The following is an 18,586-nucleotide window of genomic DNA, read 5'->3' as shown; positions in this document are numbered from 1 at the left end:
GACAGAAATACAAATGAATTGAGTTTGAACCTCATTTGTTTCTGTTTTTTTTATAAATGACACAAATCTTGTGGAATGACTCAATGAGTTTTTAACTTTCAAGTCATAAGAAACAAAACTGAACAATGTGCATACAGTATCTTTTTGATTTCCAAAGGCAATATTAACAGAAATAGTGGACTATAGTAGAATAGAGTCCAATGAATGATTTTGACTGAACATGTAAATGTTACGCACATGGACTTTGAGTTTCCTTATTTGGTCATTTTCCTGTTCTTGTTTTGGTTGCTTTGATTAATCCCCACCTGTCTCCATTCCCCTGATTACTTCCCTCGTGTTTAAATACCCTGTCTTTTGAGTTCCTCCTTTTCCGTGATTAATGGTGTAATGTAATGCATTGTAACGTATTATGTTGGATGTGCCATTATTTTCCCGCGATCATTAAAAGCTATGCTATGATTGAAATAACATGAAATCTGTCACAAGACATGATCATATCACTGCAGCTGTTAAAAATTAGTCAGTGCAACTTGATAGCACAAATCACAGAAATTAATTAATTATTATGAAAGTTAATTTTCACCTCCACCTATTGGACAACATTTATAGATGATATAAACATAAAATTAAAACTGATGCTATTTACATTCATATTTATTGCTCTTAGCCTTATGTATGAATGATTAAATAATGTATTAAAAAATATTAAGTAAAAAAAATGTAAATGTTTATTTTATATATTTTTTTCTCCTCTGAAACAACTTCTCTTTTCCCTTTCCTGATGTCAAAAATCCCTCCTTGTTCACATGATATGCAGGTACCACTTTTCCAACTTCCAGTCAATTCCTGCTAAATAACATCAAATCCTACCCTACATTTGGTCCTTTCTGACTGACATAGATCATTTCCACATGTTTTTTTTTTCTTCAGGAGGGAAAAAAGGAAATTACATAGTGACAAATAGACAATGACAGTAAAATTATTATTATTTTAAAAAAAAAAACAATTTTATTCTATTTAACACATAATATATCACTAAACATTACAGAATTGCATTTGTGACATATGTATTTCCAACAGCTCAATAGTGTTTGTGTACTGCTAGGCCACAGCTCTGACAGGACTAAAAATTTAATTTGATAATTAATTTGTGGTGGAAAAAAAAATACAATAAGTAGAGACAAAGCAAATAAAAAGTAAATGAATTTAGCAGGAAATATGAGCTATTAGCAATAGAGCAGTATTACCTTCAGTTAATAAGTAGCGATGTTACAGGTTCTGTACTCAACAGCACTCATTCCTATATAGTTTTATTTGGTTACCATTTATTTATTAAAGATGAATTTTTCTTGTACCAGTACAACCAGAAGATTAAAATAGTGATAAAACTAACTGAAAGAAACACAATATACAGGCAGAAAAGCAAGCGGTCAATGACTTGACCCAAATGCATCCACTCCTCTGCGCTCTCATCAGTTTTAAAATATTTATTGATCTGCTGACGGATGGATAGTAACTCATGGCTTATCTTCTTCAGTTCCACAAGAGCAGGTGTTTTATGGACTGCCTTCCCATTAGAGGTTTCAACTGCAGGATCACAGCGTTTGGTATAAGTTCTGTGCTCTACAGGTACAAGAGAAAATGTTGAAATAAATTTATTTTGGTATTACATAGCACTCTGAATACTTAATTCATGGAAACACTGACTGACTGCTCATCACCTTTAGGGTCACAGTTTTGGTCACTGGGTTTCTTGCTTAAATGAACAAGTTTGGCGATATAGTTGAGGAAAAGTGCCTTGGCCCATGGAGGTAAAGGTCCATAGTGAGTGGAGCCACACTGAATGTTAGTGATGAGGATTGTCTCCAGAAGACTGGCCACCATCAGAAGCAAACAGAGGGAGAAAAAAGCATCTAAAAAAAAACAAAACATGGATACTGCTTCATTCATTTATTGTATTCAATATATTTAAAGGTAATGTATTTTTTCTTAATCTATAACATTTATATAAGTAATATGTATAAATAGGGCCTTATAGTTGACTTAAACTTCAACACCAATAAGTATTTTAATACCTAAAAAAATAACACATTTAACAATGTTGATGTATGGAGTGGAGAAGACACAAATACTTTGAAGTTATAATGATGCTTCTATACAAACTTATGAGAGGTAAGGTGTTTCCAGTAACAGGCAGCAGGTCATTCATTAGCAGCAGGAAGACAGTGTAACCCAAAATCAGGGTCATTTTGAAGGCAGAACGATCCACGTTCTGGGGTGGAAGAAGAAAACTGAACAGATCTACAGTAATGAGGAAGCAGCTGGGAATCAGGAGGTTCACCACATACATGGTCGCTCGACGCCTGAGAACGATCTAATAAAGGACAAGAGTAATTTCACCAACTTTAATTAGATTTAATTGCAATGCATTAAATAATAATAAAAAGTAATCATGAGGGTCCATCCCTAAACCTAAACTCAGTGGAGATTCTATAAAAAACACAAATAAGTGTCATACGAATTTGTTGGCAATTAACCAACATTTAAAATCATGAATTGCCATGAGAGAATGTTGGACTTGACAAACATTCTTTTCTTATTTAAATATAATTTTTAAGAATTGTGTTAAAATGATAATACATAATAAGTAAGTGTGTCCCGTGAGATATTCATTTCCTGGGGAGGTATTGAAGGTTTTTGAGCAAGCATATCGACCAGCTCCCACTCTCCTTTAGTTGTCATCGCTTCAAGAGAATCTCTGAATGCTTGCTCCACCGGTTTATCAAAGGACAACTGAACATCCAGCACTACAGAGAAGACCAAAAAAATCGAGTTATTAGGGTCATACCACATGGTAGTTGTTTTAAGAGAAATTTTACTCTTCAGTCAAGATAACTTACCAGTGTGCTGGTATGAATTAAAAGTGAATGTGCAGTTTTGAATGTCAAATGGAAAGGTATAGATGTCCAGGTTACAAGAACTGATGACATGAAATGGAAGATCATCCATTATCTTGCCAGTATAGTCAACGTAGAGGTAATATGTGTCTGGGACTTTATTTTCATCAATGCTTCAAAGTAAAAAGAGGTATGGGTGTTATGTTCTGTCTGGTATCCATACACAGCTTTAAAGTTAAAAAGTCTCCAAAATAGAGTAATCAAGATTTAGAAATACAGATATGTTAAAACTAACAATTCATTGATGATAATATCAGGCCTCCACAGTTGTTTTCGTGGTATTGAAATTCTGTCTGTTCCACATTTAACAGGATCCCAGCTCAAACCTTCAATATTCCAAACCTACAGAACACAAAATGTCTTTATCAGTAAATTTATCAGTAAACATGGATCCAACAGATCTACTAGTGGGTATCCGGCAAAGCCACTACTATACCATCGAGGCCTACGCATATTTCTTCTGTGTGCAGATGAGCCAGTCAAGCCATGTCTGCCAAGAAGCAAATGTGACTTCAACCTTGAACAATATGTTAACCTGGCCTTAAGACATCTTTCTCCTTACACTATGGGCTATGGCTCACTTTCCCCCATGAATCCCATAGCCCATGTCCATTGGCCTATGCACTCATTGGCCTGGTGGTCCCAAATCAATTGGTTTCTGTGGTCCCAAGTCCACTGGTCTCTGCGCTACCTAGCCCAGCAGTCCCAAGTCTGTTTTTCTCTGTGCTCCTTGACCTGGTGGTCCCAAGTCCATTTGTAACTGATGTAAATGTTTCTGTTATAAATTTATATAAATGTGAGTGCATTCATTGTTTAAATGTATTTGATTGCAATGTATGAATGTGATTTACAAGGTAATGAGTAGCGAATGTATTCCCTTAAAATGTTCAAAGTTAGGGGTACGTTAAGAAAGATACTATTAAAACGTTATAGGTCATACAGTATGTCCAGGTTGAGTTCAGTGCGGAACCGTTGCATTACAAGTCAAACTAACATGGATGTAGAGAAACGCTGATGGTATAGAGCCTGAAAAAGAGTTCTTTTATCTGCATGGTCTAAGAAGGCGCACAAGATAATTCATCTTTAAATGTGTTACATTTTGTGTATTATATTGTTTTATATCACTTTATGTGAATTTGTTAATATGTGATTTGTGGCTCAAGTCCATTGGTCACTCTGCTCCTTGGCCTGGTGGTCACAAGTCCATTGGTTTCTGGTGCCCCCAACTCCATTGGTTTCTGGGCTCCCTAGCTCAGTGATCCCAAATCTGATGGTCTTTGTTCTTCCTGGCTCGGTCATAATAAACTAAACTAAACTAAACTAAACTAAACTAAACTAAACTGTTTCTGAACTCACTGAACTCCCTGTCACAGCCATAGAACTCTATATCCCCTGTGCTCCCTGTCTCTGTAACCGCCATGGTCTCCAGCTCCACCCTGACTCTCTTCTCTGCTGGCCTCGCCATGGTCTCCAGCTCCTTTGGTTTCTATCTCTTCTGTGGTGTTCCTCAGCTACAACGTCTCCACTGTGGTCTTCTGCTTCACCTTGGTGGTCTCCTGCTCCTCCGGCTCCACTGTAGTCTCTTGCTCTGCTGGCTCCCCAGTGGTCACCTGTTCCACTATGGTGTTTTTCATCTCTACTGCCCCACTGTGGTGAGATCTTTTATAGATCTGTCTTCCTTGCCATGTTAGATTCCTCCTCTGCCAGCTCTGCCCTGTCTTCCTGCTCCACCAGTGTTCCCAATCCTCTTCCTGGTCCACCTCTGCTTCTCCACCCTTGTGAACTTTTTTATTGTTGTCCTTAATTGGGGACTATGTAAAGTTCTGTCTGTTCTCTGTGCTCTTGTTTTATAGTCTTTTAGTTTGTAGTTTGCCCTGTTATGTTCCTGTTTCCTGTGCCTTGTTCTGTAGTAATTTTGTAGTCTTTGTTGTGTTTGGTGACACTTGATATTCTCCACGGGTGTGCCTTTTTATGTTATCTTATTAGCCCATATAAGCCCCACTGTTCTTGTGTTATTCGCTAGGTCTTGTCCTTTTCAAAGGAAGTTATGTGTTCAGTCATTCAGTTTTCTTGGTGTTATTGGATGTCTGTACGACTGTACTTTTGTTATTAAATCTCCAGAGGTGGAAAGTAACAAATTACATTTACTCGCGTTACTGTAATTGAGTAGCTTTTTTGTGTACTAATACTTTTTAAAGTAATTTTTTAAATTTGTAATTTTACTTTTACTTAAGTATATTTTGATTGAAGTATTGTACTTCGCTACATTTTAAAACACATTAATTACTGAGTAAAAAAAAATAAATAATAAATAAAATAAATCGCTCCCTGGAAACTACGTCAGTAAATAATGGGCAGGAGGGCAAACTGGCGCTAAAATCACGAGAAAGATGCAGACGGACAAAACAGGCGTTAGTGGTGCAGACACCGCTGAAAACGAAACCCCGTCATATTCTGAAGTTGAACTCAAAGGAAATGAAGTGAACCCCTGGCCATATGTATGCTCTATTATGCAGTGTAAGCTGTACTTGCCTAGGAAGACCAAACTAGCAGCTTATAAAATCTCGACAAGACATCAACCCTTTGCAAGAATGTAGAGGTAAGCTAAATAATTGCATCGTTGCATTGGTGGTTAAAATGAAGCTTTGACATTTTAGCAAGAGGTTTTGCACAAATTATCCAAAAAGACAGTGGTGAGGAGTGTGCTATTTTTGTTTTAATGATGTGCGCGCGCATTTATAGTGCGTTCTTTCACTGTGTGATTCAGTCTCCTAAAGTGCATTTAGAATTATCACAAAATTGAAGATATAGGGGCAGAAAATTCACATATTTATATAATTTCATATATTAAATCAAAATCACACAAAGAATGCCATCTTTTCCTCCAAAAATCATCATGAATATATACATACATACATATATATAACAGTTCAGTAAACAAGTTAATTAAGAGACTTGCGTTTTAGACACCATATTGCCTTTTTAGCTCTATTTCTACAACAGGAAATAATTCCAAACACAGCCACCAAAGCACAGTTTTGCATCTCTGAGCAACGTGACAGTGTTTCGTTCCTGAATGAATCAAACGTTTAAATGATTCGGTTCAATCGCAATGACTCACTTATTAACAGTGACTTGCTGACACATACTGGCCATTTTAATTTCACATTTAAAGTAGGCTATCTTTTGATTTTTTTAAATAATTAATTTCTTATCATTTCAAATGAGTATTCAACATTTTATGTCTTGTATATCAAAACATTATTCATGCATTTGTAACTGCAGGTTAAATGCATTCTTGTCCTGCACTAAACAGTGTAATACATCTAAATGCCACTTCCAATGAATCTTCTGCATTTCCTCTGCATTAAAAGATGAGTTTGTTGATACTGATTTCCCTGGCAACAGCCCAAATGTTTTATTATTCTAAATAAATGATTCCTTTAATTAAAAACAACTACAACCCGAATTCCGGAAAAGTTGGGACGTTTTTTAAATTTTAATAAAATGAAAACTAAAAGACTTTCAAATCACATGAGCCAATATTTTATTCACAATAGAACATAGATAACATAGCAAATGTTTAAACTGAGAAAGTTTACAATTTTATGCACAAAATGAGCTCATTTCAATTTTGATTTCTGCTACAGGTCTCAAAATAGTTGGGACGGGGCATGTTTACCATGGTGTAGCATCTCCTTTTCTTTTCAAAACAGTTTGAAGACGTCTGGGCATTGAGGCTATGAGGTCCGTGTATCTTTTGGTCATTTGATTTTCTATTTAAAAATAAATAAAGATAAATGAGAAACGGTTTGATTTTCGTTTTTTTGTTTTGTTTAAGAAACGGAAAACGAAAATTTAGCTGCATTTTTCGTATTTTTGTTTGTGGGTAAAAAATGAGATTATGCTTTAATATTTGTTTGAATGTGTGGGCGGCGCTGAAACGCCCCTTTCATCCCTTCTGTACTGCACCGACAAGCGGCATATATATATAAATTTTTTGACCAAACAGAAATTAATTTATTCAATGACATTTGAATTTTACTGTAGGCCTATATGATCTACAATGACATGAAATATGCGGATTTTTAGCCTACTAATTTTATTCTATACCTATTTAAGAAAAACCTCACAAGTAGCCTATGTTTTCATTTGCTATTACAAACAACAGCAACTGAAGCTTTATCTTGTAGAGTGTAGTCTGCTGCACTTCTCTGATCGGCGGATCCCGATCCACACCTTCCATCCCGAAAACAGGGGAAAGAGCTTCAGCTCCGTCAGTTTGGATCGTAAAACACCCTAAATAACACGAAAACCTTACAAAACTCAACACGATGTGCTTTCTGCCATCTCGGTCTACAGTAACTTCTTTCTGAAACGTCAGAAATGAACCAGGCTCATACATCAGACGAACCATGTCTAGCTGGACATGTCTACTTTTAAAATAATCCATTTAAATAGAAAAATAATAATAATAATTTTATATTTAGGCCTATGTAATTCAAATGAAACCAACGAGAGGTGCAGTGTTTCCCGTCTGAACTCATTATCTGTAATGATGTCACACCATCACTATATTCATACTGTCATCTACAGAATTCGTGAATTCAGTTCATAATTCTAAGTAGCCTATAGCCTATAATTAAAACATTTAAAGTAGACTAATTATGGGGAAAACTTAACTTATTTTAATATAAATTTTATTATAAATGTGGGGTTGGGTTTTTCCCATTTTATTTTTTTTATGAATGGCCTAGAATAAAATAAATAAAAATTAAAATAATTAAAATAATAAAGTTGTCAAGTCTGCTTTGTCAATAACATGCAGCAGCTGGAAAATTATAATATTATTTTTTATTTTATTATTAATTTAATTAATTAATTAATTATTATTATTATTATTATTATTATTATTATTATTATTATTGTTATTATTATTATTTTATCTTGCAAGCACCACTAGTATAGAATCCGCGGGATTAATATGCTCTGCTGTCTGCCGCTTCTCTCCCGGTGAAAATGAACTGAGCTTGCGGTTGCCGCTTGTCGGTGCAGTACAGAAGGGATGAAAAGGGCGTTTCAGCGCCGCCCACACATTCAAACAAATATTAAAGCATAATCTCATTTTTTACCCACAAACAAAAATACGAAAAATCCAGCTACATTTTCGTTTTGCGTTTCTTAAATAAAACGAAAAAACGAAAATCAAACCGTTTCTCATTTATCTTTATTTATTTTTAAATAGAAAATCAAATGACCAAAAGATACACAGACCCTATGAGTTGCTGGAGTTTTGCTGTTGGAATTTGGTCCCATTCTTGCCTTATATAGATTTCCAGCTGCTGAAGAGTTCGTGGTCGTCTTTGACGTATTTTTCGTTTAATGATGCGCCAAATGTTCTCTATAGGTGAAAGATCTGGACTGCAGGCAGGCCAGGTTAGCACCCGGACTCTTCTACGACGAAGCCATGCTGTTGTTATAGCTGCAGTATGTGGTTTTGCATTGTCCTGCTGAAATAAACAAGGCCTTCCCTGAAATAGACGTTGTTTGGAGGGAAGCATATGTTGCTCTAAAACCTTTATATACCTTTCAGCATTCACAGAGCCTTCCAAAACATGCAAGCTGCCCATACCGTATGCACTTATGCACCCCCATACCATCAGAGATGCTGGCTTTTGAACTGAACGCTGATAACATGCTGGAAGGTCTCCCTCCTCTTTAGCCCGGAGGACACGGCGTCCGTGATTTCCAACAAGAATGTCAAATTTGGACTCGTCTGACCATAAAACACTATTCCACTTTGAAATAGTCCATTTTAAATGAGCCTTGGCCCACAGGACACGACGGCGCTTCTGGACCATGTTCACATATGGCTTTCTTTTTGCATGATAGAGCTTTAGTTGGCATCTGCTGATGGCACGGCGGATTGTGTTTACCGACAGTGGTTTCTGAAAGTATTCCTGGGCCCATTTAGTAATGTCATTGACACAATCATGCCGATGAGTGATGCAGTGTCGTCTGAGAGCCCGAAGACCACGGGCATCCAATAAAGGTCTCCGGCCTTGTCCCTTACGCACAGAGATTTCTCCAGTTTCTCTGAATCTTTTGATGATGTTATGCACTGTAGATGATGAGATTTGCAAAGCCTTTGCAATTTGACGTTGAGGAACATTGTTTTTAAAGTTTTCCACAATTTTTTTTATGCAGTCTTTCACAGATTGGAGAGCCTCTGCCCATCTTTACTTCTGAGAGACTCTGCTTCTCTAAGACAAAGCTTTTATAGCTAATCATGTTACAGACCTGATATCAATTAACTTAATTAATCACTAGATGTTCTCCCAGCTGAATCTTTTCAAAACTGCTTGCTTTTTTAGCCATTTGTTGCCCCCGTGCCAACTTTTTTGAGACCTGTAGCAGGCATTACATTTTAAATGAGCTAATTAAGTGGATAAAAGTGTAAAATTTCTCAGTTTAAACATTTGCTACGTTATCTATGTTCTATTGTGAATAAAATATTGGCTCATGTGATTTGAAATTCCTTTAGTTTTCATTTTATTAAAATTTAAAAAACGTCCCAACTTTTCCGGAATTCGGGTTGTAGTTTGAGATTAATAGACTTATCCCAGGGCTGTCAGACTCAGTTCCTGGAGGGCCGTAGCCCTGCAGAGTTTAGTTCTGACCCTGCTCCAGCACACATATCATGTAGTTTTCAAATAAACCTAAATGATTAGATTAGCTGGATCAGGTGTGTTTAATTAGGGTTAAATCTAAACTGTGCAGGACTGTGGCCCTCCAGGAACTGAGTTTGACACCCTTGGGCTGTCCCATTTTTGACTCCCTCCCACTGTTAAAATGTAAGTAAGTAATTTTTACTCTGAGTAAATTTTAAATGAGCTACTTTTTACTTTTACTTGAGTAGATTTTTAGACTGGTACTTTTACTTGTACTTAAGTAAAATGTCATTAATGTAATGGTACTTTTACTTGAGTAGAATATTTTTGTACTCTTTCCACCTCTGTAAATCTCTATCTGCAATTAGATACTGATCTTATATTATCTCTTTGTTTCCTGCACATTACATCTTTTTGCTTTTTTGTACTGTTCTCATTTTAAAATTAAAACGAATTAGTTTCATTCATTCATCAGTTAATGAATTAAGAGATACTAATGCAGTTGACTTACCAGATTCACCCAAAGGAATGTGTTAAGTTTCTGTGCTTTTTCATCCTAAAAGAGAAAAACTGACTTGATTTTGTAACTATTATCAATAAGCAATTACTATTCAGAAACAAGTTAGCAGTATGGCAGGCAGTGTTGGAGAGTAGCTAGCTGCAAGTAGCGACGCTACTAACGTAACACATTTTTTCATTAGCTTTACAGTTGCGACGCTACTTTTAAAACAGTGTAGCTTTTCCTGTAGCTAACTACTTTTTCTACCAAGTAGCTGTGTAGCTCGACCAAACGCTACATGTAATGCATTGAAGCAGCACACACAGCATCTTCTTCTGACTAAACCACAAACTAAATTTGTTCAAAACTGCCATCTGATATTGCGCATTACGCGGCTTTACAGTCTGTCCAACGACAAGAGACCGTCTGATGATATTGCAATGGATGTACAGGATACAGGTATTTACGAATAACAAAGATTCAAATGTGGTCTACATCGAAGGCTTAAAGCACATACAGGAGTTGAATAATAACCTTTTAAAACTGATTATTTTTTTCTTCTTTACTGCACTCTAGTACTTTTTCAGAAGGGTAGCTTGAATGTAGCTTAACTACTTTAATTTGCAAGTAGCTTTTAGCTGGTCAAGTTACAGTTTGAGAGTAGCTTCCCCAACACTGATGGCGGGTTTGCACCTTTAGTCATGAAATTATACAGTCTTAGTATTACAGTACATGCAGTAGTGCTGAAATAGATGTTTATAATCCATTGTTTTATAAAATGTAATTTCAAACTGAATGATTTAAATTCCCTTTATAGATTGTTTGCAAATGGTTGAGCACGGTGTAATGTAATGAATACTGATTTTGTGTGGCAATGATTGAGAATTGTTAGATTGATAAGAGCTTACCACATCTAAAATCCCATACAGAATGAAGTTCACACTGATGTTGGTGGGAGTTTTCAGGTTAATAACTGGCCTTATTTCAGTTTTGCCAAAGATATTTTCCTTCAGGGCTGTTATGAGACCATCTGTAGTGGGTTCAGAGCAGTTGATGGTCCCTGCGGGTTTCACCATTAGAGCTGGAAGAATAAAATTGCAAATTAAATATATATATTTTTTCCTGTTGTATTGCCAAATTCTGGGTTAAGGACACCTTAGCTAACACTTAACACTAACAATTAAAAAACTTAAATTTTATGTAAATTATTAATGTTGCAAACATAATAATGTAAACCGTCAATGATTACAACACAATCAATACAAATTGAATTATAATTTACATTATTTGTAAAGTTGCAAATGTTAATAATGCAAATCACGGATATTTACTACATTAATATAAATAAAAACATTAAGAGCCATGAATCAAATTATATACAAACTGCTTTTGATTGTTGGGTTAGTCTATGAATTTGAAATACATTTTTTCTTACACTGCATGATGAGACCGCAGATTACAAACCGGAAATGTAGAAGAATAGCTGTGTATCCAGCAGCCTGTTATAATGGAGTTAAAAGACACTAATAAAGCACTATAAACTTTAACTATTGCATTACTACTTCATGACTATGTCTTACCTGTGGTCTTGAGAACAAAACTAAAGCCATCAGCTGAAGAATGAGAAGGCAGATAACAGTAAAAGTGCTAAAAAATATATATTCGGCTTTTACCTCACAGTTTCATGATCTCTGTGAGGACTGATATGAGGCAAACTATATACAAAAACTGATTTGCTTAGACAAACTAAAAACAAAAGAGACCTTTGACCACAACATTTCCATTTATTTCATAAAGCCCGAATACAGAAGCAACAACATGCAAAGCACAATATGTGCGATGTAAAACCCACAATAAAATGATGGTGGTTTCTATGGTAGCGTACTGTTTTACATTAAGCAGGGCTGCAGTGAATTCAGTGAAAGATTGCAACTTACAATAATCAACTAACAAAGAGTAGAAGTCAACTGATAAGCTTAGATAAACTAAATCTTGCAGCAGTAACAAGTTGTTCATTTTAGCGAATATTACAATTATTTTCAATAATATAGTGATTTAGAAGATTTGAGCAATTAAATCAGTCTCAGTTGGCTTGATTGCAGATTCCCCGCCGACAGGCTTCACAGTGAGCACCTTCATGTGGCCCATCAGATCTTCCATCGAACGCTGAAGATCTGTTTGCTTCACCCAGGTTTTCCCTATAGCATTTCTTGCGGATATTTTTAACTAGTCTCTCAACCAGCACATCAATGTTTTCTACTGGAAAGTTCGGATCCTCCCACTCAGCTTCATTGCACGTCCTACACTCCTGTTTGTAGCATCGTAATTTAATGCTTCCCTGTCTGCTTGCTCCATTCAGGTGGAAATGAAACATCACCTGCACTCTACTAGACCCCCAGGTCCTTCTGCACAGAGAACACCTGAAGCTACAATAGAAATGGAAAATAAATCAGTTTATGCATCTACTGATACTTCCAGGTCCAGTCATTACTCTGTATGATGATTTAAGGATTACATAATTTATAATTATAGCTATTATTTATATTGGTTGGTGGTATTTGGTACCTTTATGCAGTATTTCAAAAGTACCGTTTCATTTATGTAATTGTAAGTTTCATAATAAAATAGTTTTGATACTGTACATCCTTAAATTTCATTTTCATTTCATCAAAATATCTAATTAAAAAATCCAATAAGCAGACTATTTTGCTTAATGGCTTAGTTAAATTATCTGTTTAAAAAGTATAGTTACACTTTACAATAATGTACCTTTTACATTGTTTACACTCAAAATCTACATTAGTTAACATGGTCTACATTTACTGTACTAATCATTTTAAAACTCTAAAGCTGTATCTGTTAATACTAATTAACAAACCTGAGCTAACATGAATTAATTATGAATTATTTGTATTGTATTTGTATTAACTAACATTAACATGAATGCATATATCATAAATCTTAATACAGTACAAAAACTGTTTAAAATCTTGTAGTTTGGTAAAGTTGTGCTCTTACTCTGCGAAGGAGCCAGAAATATACTGGTGCCAATTAGGAGCTTGACAGTTTTCCAGAATAGTCTGATCAGTTTCAATCTTCCAGGTGTCACCATGAAGATCACTTGCTTTCTTCTGTAAAGATCTGTTCCACAGCGATACCATGTCTGCTTTCTCACAGAGATCTCCAAGGAATGATGCTGTGCCTTGTTTTTACCCACTGAATATTTATACTGTAGCTATCTCTCAACTCACAGAAAGAAAACTGAAACTACAAGTATGTGTCTGTTGTCTACAACACAAAAGTAAACACTGCTGTTTAAAGTAACAGAGATGGTGAAAAAGGAATATGGCAGAATAAAGACTTATGACCAAAAATCACCGTATTAATTTATACCTGAATGTTTTTTTTATTGTTTTATTGTATATGCAGCAAATTAATTTAATAACTTCCTTGTCTGCCTATGACTGGTTACATAAACTGCTTAGACTAGTCTTACAAGTTAGTCATCTGATAATTCTTTTTTTTTTTTGACAGGTCATAAGACATAAACACTGTGTAATTTCCATCCAATTGGTTCAACGAAGGTATCCAGGAAAGGCCACTCCCTCTGCAGTAAAGAAAATATCTCTAAACCCAGTGTCCTGCAGAGTTCAGTTCCAACTCTAACTAAACCCACATGACCAAGTTAATCAGTTTATTCAGGACCATTTAAAAATTATGAACAGGTGTGCTGGATAAGGGTTGGAAATAAACGTCTCAGGTTACGAATGTAACCATGGTTCCCTGAGAGGGAACGAGACACTGCGTCCTCTGAGGGGACACTATGGGGGAATACCTCGTCGTGACCCGTGTCTGAAGCATACTTTGAAAAACGCCAACGTGTTGGCCGACGACAGCCTCTGATGTCGCTACCGGCGCGACTATAAATATGCGCCTGTAGGACCCGTCACTTTATCTTCTTCGTGAAGCTTGCGTCTGAAGCATGGGGGGGAGCTAGAGGACGCAGTGTCTCGTTCCCTCTCAGGGAACCATGGTTACATTCGTAACCTGAGACGTTCCCTATCAAGGGAACTTCAAACTGCGTCCTCTGAGGGGACACTATGGGGAACAGTATACCCACGCCGCCATGCTGAGGGGAGTGCAGACCAGAATCATGGCAAACACTAAGTACCAACTCTACCGCTTCACCGGGAGTCGTCCCTGGGACGGTTCGAGGGCTGTCTATGACATTATCCCTTACGGCCAAAGGCCTAAGCTACATACCCAACTTACCTGTAGGGCCCTGGCCCGGGGTAGAGCTGAAGGCTTGGAATCACAAAAGACTCCTTTAAAGGGATACGGCTAAGAGCCTGGCACTTTCCTCTACCAAGTCTTTGCCTGTCACACAGGGGCTACTGCTAGCTTTCGCAAAAACTTGCCAAAAGAGCTGTCCCAACAGTACTCTAGTAGCGGCACCCTGTTCTAGATAGGTATCAGAGGATACCTAGGTGGAGTGGTGCCCAAGATGAACGGGGCTTAAACCGACTCAAGAAAGGGCACGAAGCAGCAGCGCGAAGCCCTTACCATATAGGGTTTTAGAAAGAACGCTATAGTACTAGCGTGCGAACTTACCACAGTGTGGATTTCAGAAAGTGTGCAAAGACTTCACGTGCACACTTACCATAACATGGATTTACAAATACTGTTCTAAGGAGGGGCTCTCATGGAACTCTGATAGAGCAGCTCGTAGATGGAATGGCCCGGGAGCAGAGCAATTGGAGGACGGAACGTACAGATGAAGCCTCGGCCACGCCTGTACCATGGCGTCCAGCCCCCAATGAAGCTGGATGAGTCAGAGGAAGCCAGAGGGGATAGTGCGATGCTCTCTCGAGCCGCAAAACCGATCCACCCAAGTCTGGCCAACCTCTCTAACTCTGCCTCAACACCTTGGTGTGAAGGCGCCATTCCCCGAGCCTCAGCCCCTGCCTCAGCAGGATGTCTGCTCTCACAGTGCGTCTCAAAACAGTGTGTAGTACTGGAGCGCTCTGAAAGAACCGAGAATCAGTCCCCCAAGAGAGGAGGACTCCGAGCTCCGAGCAGCATGCTCATAGGTGACCCTTTCAGAAAAGGGGAGCGCTGCTAAACTACTGCGAGAATTGCCCACACAGCCCCCCATGTTGAGGGGGCTTGAGGTGTACAATAAGTACACACCGGTTGGATGAAGCCCAAGGAACACCGGGGCTAACCATCTCAAGAAAGGGAACGAAGCGGAGCGAGTAACCCTTACCGTACAGGATTTTAGAAAGTGCACAGAATCTTGCGTGCACACTTACCACTTTACGTGGATTTCAGAAAGTGCGCAGAGTCTTGCGTGCACACTTACCACTTTACGTGGATTTCAGACAGTGCGCAAAGCGTTAACGTGCACACTGACCACCATGTGGTTTTGAGAAAGTACACAGGCTTAGCGTGTGTACTGAAAGGTTACCTGACAACCACAGTATGTGGGAGCTCATATTCAGAGATAACTGTGAAGCCTGCTACCTGATAACCACAATACGTGGGAGTTCACCTACAGAGAGGCCTACTACCTGTTACCAGGTAACCACCTCAAGTGGAAACTGAGAGTAATATGGAACTCGACTCCAGGGAGGCCTGGTGAGGCCTACTACCTGACAACCACAAACTGTGGGAGCTCGCTTTTTAGTGGAAACGCACAGTATGTGGGAGCTAAATCTCCAGGGAAGCCTGGTGAGGCCTACTACCTGGCAACCACAGTATGTGGGAGCTCGCCTTCAGAGAGACCTGGTGAAGCCTACTATCTGAAAACCACAATATGCTATTTAGTGGAATGCACAGTATGTGGGAGCTAAATCTCCAGGGAGGCCCGGTGAGGCCTACTACCTGGCAACCACAGTATGTGGGAGCTCGCCTTCAGAGAGACCTGGTGAAGCCTACTATCTGAAAACCACAATATGCTATTTAGTGGAAACGCACAGTATGTGGGAGCTAAATCTCCAGGGAAGCCTGGTGAGGCCTACTACCTGGCAACCACAGAATGTGGGAGCTCGCCTTCAGAGAGACCTGGTGAAGCCTACTACCTGATAACCATAATATGTGGGAGTCCACCCAGCCCCTCATGTTGAGGGAAGCAATGCTTGAGGTGTATAGCAAATACACACCGGCTGAATGAAACCCATGGAACCCAGGGCTAATCATCTTAAGAAAGGGAACGAAGCGGAGCGCGTAACCCCTACCGTATAGGATTTTAGAAAGTGGGCAAAGTCATGCGTGCACACTTACCACTTACGTGGATTTCAGACAGTGTGCAAAGTGTTCACGTGCACACTGACCACCATGTGGTTGTTGAGAAAGTACACAGGCTTAGCGTGTGTACAGAAAGGTTCCCAAGCATCGCAGAGGCGCTGGATCGCACGGGAGAGGTGAGCTCCAACCCTCAAGCGAGGGGAGCATCACCTGAGGCAGTACATACAGAGGACTCCGTAACCACCACCTCCCCGGATGCGCCAAGCGGCCAGGCGGCCCCTCAGGGTGACCTGGCCGGACATCTATGGAATTCCCTGCAGTGCTGTGCCAATTCTGATGATCAGCCAGTCTCTTTGGGAGGGGGTGTGGGATGGACAACCGCAGAGCGCTTGCCTCCCACGCGCAGGTCTCACTCCGCGGTGGGTGTCACGCCCCGGGGGGGCGGAACCCACGCGGTGCGGCCGCCTACCGAAAGCCTGTGATCTTGGCCACCTAGCTATTTCCAGAGCACTATAAAGGAAACTCACAGAGATTGGTAGTAGACATATAACCACCAGCAACATAACATCCATAAACAGGTAAAGCAAGGGTTACGTACTCACCCACCCTCCTGTACTGGAGTCCCGCTTGCGGGGCGCCCCCTTCTGGTCCGGACCGTCAGTAAGGCGGTTACTATGAACATAGAACCAACCAAAACATCATAGGTCCAGGAAGGAGACTGTTATGTGAGAGACTGTCCACCTAACCTCGATCAGGTGGAGAGCTGGTGGCTACAGGGGAATTAGGCAGGGGAGGACAAAAACAGAGGTTAAAACAGAGGTTAAAAATATCCGGAGCTACTAGGTCTTTCTACCGCTCTGACCCGGGCGAGGACGCTGCCTCGTCTGAATCACGTCCCTCAGACCCTGCTTACCTCTCCGTGACCCGCGGTTCCTCTTGCCCCTGCCCTTAAGTGGGGGAGGAGCGCGAGCCGCGACACTAGCCTTCTGCGCCCGTCTACGATCCTCAGATCGAGATGGGCCAGGACCCCTTTGTTGTTCAGGCTCGGACCTGGACCTTCGTGGAATGAAGGATTTAAAAGCAGCTGAGCGCGCCCTTGCCTCCCTGAACTTTTTGACCACCATCTCGACGGAGGTACCGAAAAGCTCAGAAGGCGAGACGGGAGCATCGAGAAGAAACCCCCTTTCTTCCCTCCCGATGTCTGCCAGGTTCACCCACAGATGTCTCTCCGTTACCACCATGGCCGCCATAGACCTGCCCATGGCGGAGGCGGCTTGCTTGGTAGCCCGGAGAGAGAGGTCTGTGGTGCGTCGCAGCTCGGCTACCTGGTCAGGTGAAAGGCCCTCACCTGTACCAGGTCCTTCAGCAGGTCAGCCTGGTAGGCCTGGAGCACCGCCATCGTGTGCAACGAAGCCACAGCCTGACCTGCTGCTGCGTATGACCTGCCATTTAAGCTGGATGTATCCTGGAGGGGCTTAGATGGCAAAGAGGGAGATTTAAGAGAGGACGTTTCCCCCACAGAGAGATAGCTAGCCAGCGTCTCTTCTACAGGGGGCATCCTCTCATAGCCGTTTTTGTGCATGCCCTCGATATTAGCATAGCTTGTATGCTGAAACCGGTGGATGCGAGAGGAAAACGGCCTCTTCCATTCCTTTTCGACTTCTGCATGCAAGTCAGGCAATAATGGAAGGCTCACCTGGGCTGGAGGGCTATGGTCAGACAAATAATGCTCATCGAGGAGACCTCGTGACATTACCTTTCTGGCACGCTTCCATGGCAAATCTAATTTTGCCGTGGTGCGATCCATAACCTCTAACAGCTCCTCATACGCAGAGCAGGAGGATTGAGAAGGCTCAGCCTCAGTTTCTTCGCCACTCTCAAACATCTCCTGCTCTTTCTGGGTAGAACCCAGCAGAGCACTAACTTCAGTGTCAGAATGGGTTAATGATAACGCATCTTCCTCCCGAAGTTCACTCTCGTTCGCCGCCGGAGAGTGTGAAAGGAAATTCCCTCTCTACACTCCTCAGCGAGATCCATCTGTGATCCCCACGAGCTCATTCTCCTCCGTGCCTCGGCAACGGCGGGTCCTGAGCCGCGGGATCCAGATGGCTGTCCCTCTTTCCTCGAAAAGAGAGACAAACGAGAGCGGAGCTCTCACAGAAAAACGCTCGCAGTGCACGCAGATCGCCCCCTCAAGGACAACGCGCGCGTGC

At 40.1% G+C, this 18,586-nt stretch overlaps 2 protein-coding genes across 2 annotated transcripts; both read right to left on the bottom strand.

The window, feature by feature from the left end:
• Positions 1 to 1,284: 1,284 nt before the first annotated feature.
• On the bottom strand, positions 1,285 to 11,875 carry LOC132159215 (5-hydroxytryptamine receptor 3C-like). Its single transcript, XM_059568760.1, has 9 exons — positions 11,563 to 11,875; positions 11,036 to 11,208; positions 10,140 to 10,184; positions 3,193 to 3,299; positions 2,901 to 3,070; positions 2,641 to 2,807; positions 2,164 to 2,374; positions 1,722 to 1,913; positions 1,285 to 1,623 (listed from the first exon to the last, which is right to left on the bottom strand). Exons 1-9 carry the CDS (start codon positions 11,567 to 11,569, stop codon positions 1,319 to 1,321), a joined length of 1,377 nt encoding a protein of 458 aa, XP_059424743.1. The 5' UTR covers positions 11,570 to 11,875; the 3' UTR covers positions 1,285 to 1,318.
• A 177-nt stretch (positions 11,876 to 12,052) lies between these two features.
• LOC132159216 (receptor-transporting protein 3-like) lies at positions 12,053 to 13,681 on the bottom strand. Its single transcript, XM_059568761.1, has 2 exons — positions 13,146 to 13,681; positions 12,053 to 12,553 (listed from the first exon to the last, which is right to left on the bottom strand). Exons 1-2 carry the CDS (start codon positions 13,286 to 13,288, stop codon positions 12,211 to 12,213), a joined length of 486 nt encoding a protein of 161 aa, XP_059424744.1. The 5' UTR covers positions 13,289 to 13,681; the 3' UTR covers positions 12,053 to 12,210.
• Between the last annotated feature and the right edge of the window lie 4,905 nt (positions 13,682 to 18,586).

This window comes from Carassius carassius, chromosome 16 (assembly GCF_963082965.1).
Source record: "Carassius carassius chromosome 16, fCarCar2.1, whole genome shotgun sequence".
In the NCBI taxonomy this organism is placed as follows: domain Eukaryota; kingdom Metazoa; phylum Chordata; class Actinopteri; order Cypriniformes; family Cyprinidae; genus Carassius; species Carassius carassius.
This window is presented reverse-complemented; position numbering and strand designations above follow the sequence as displayed.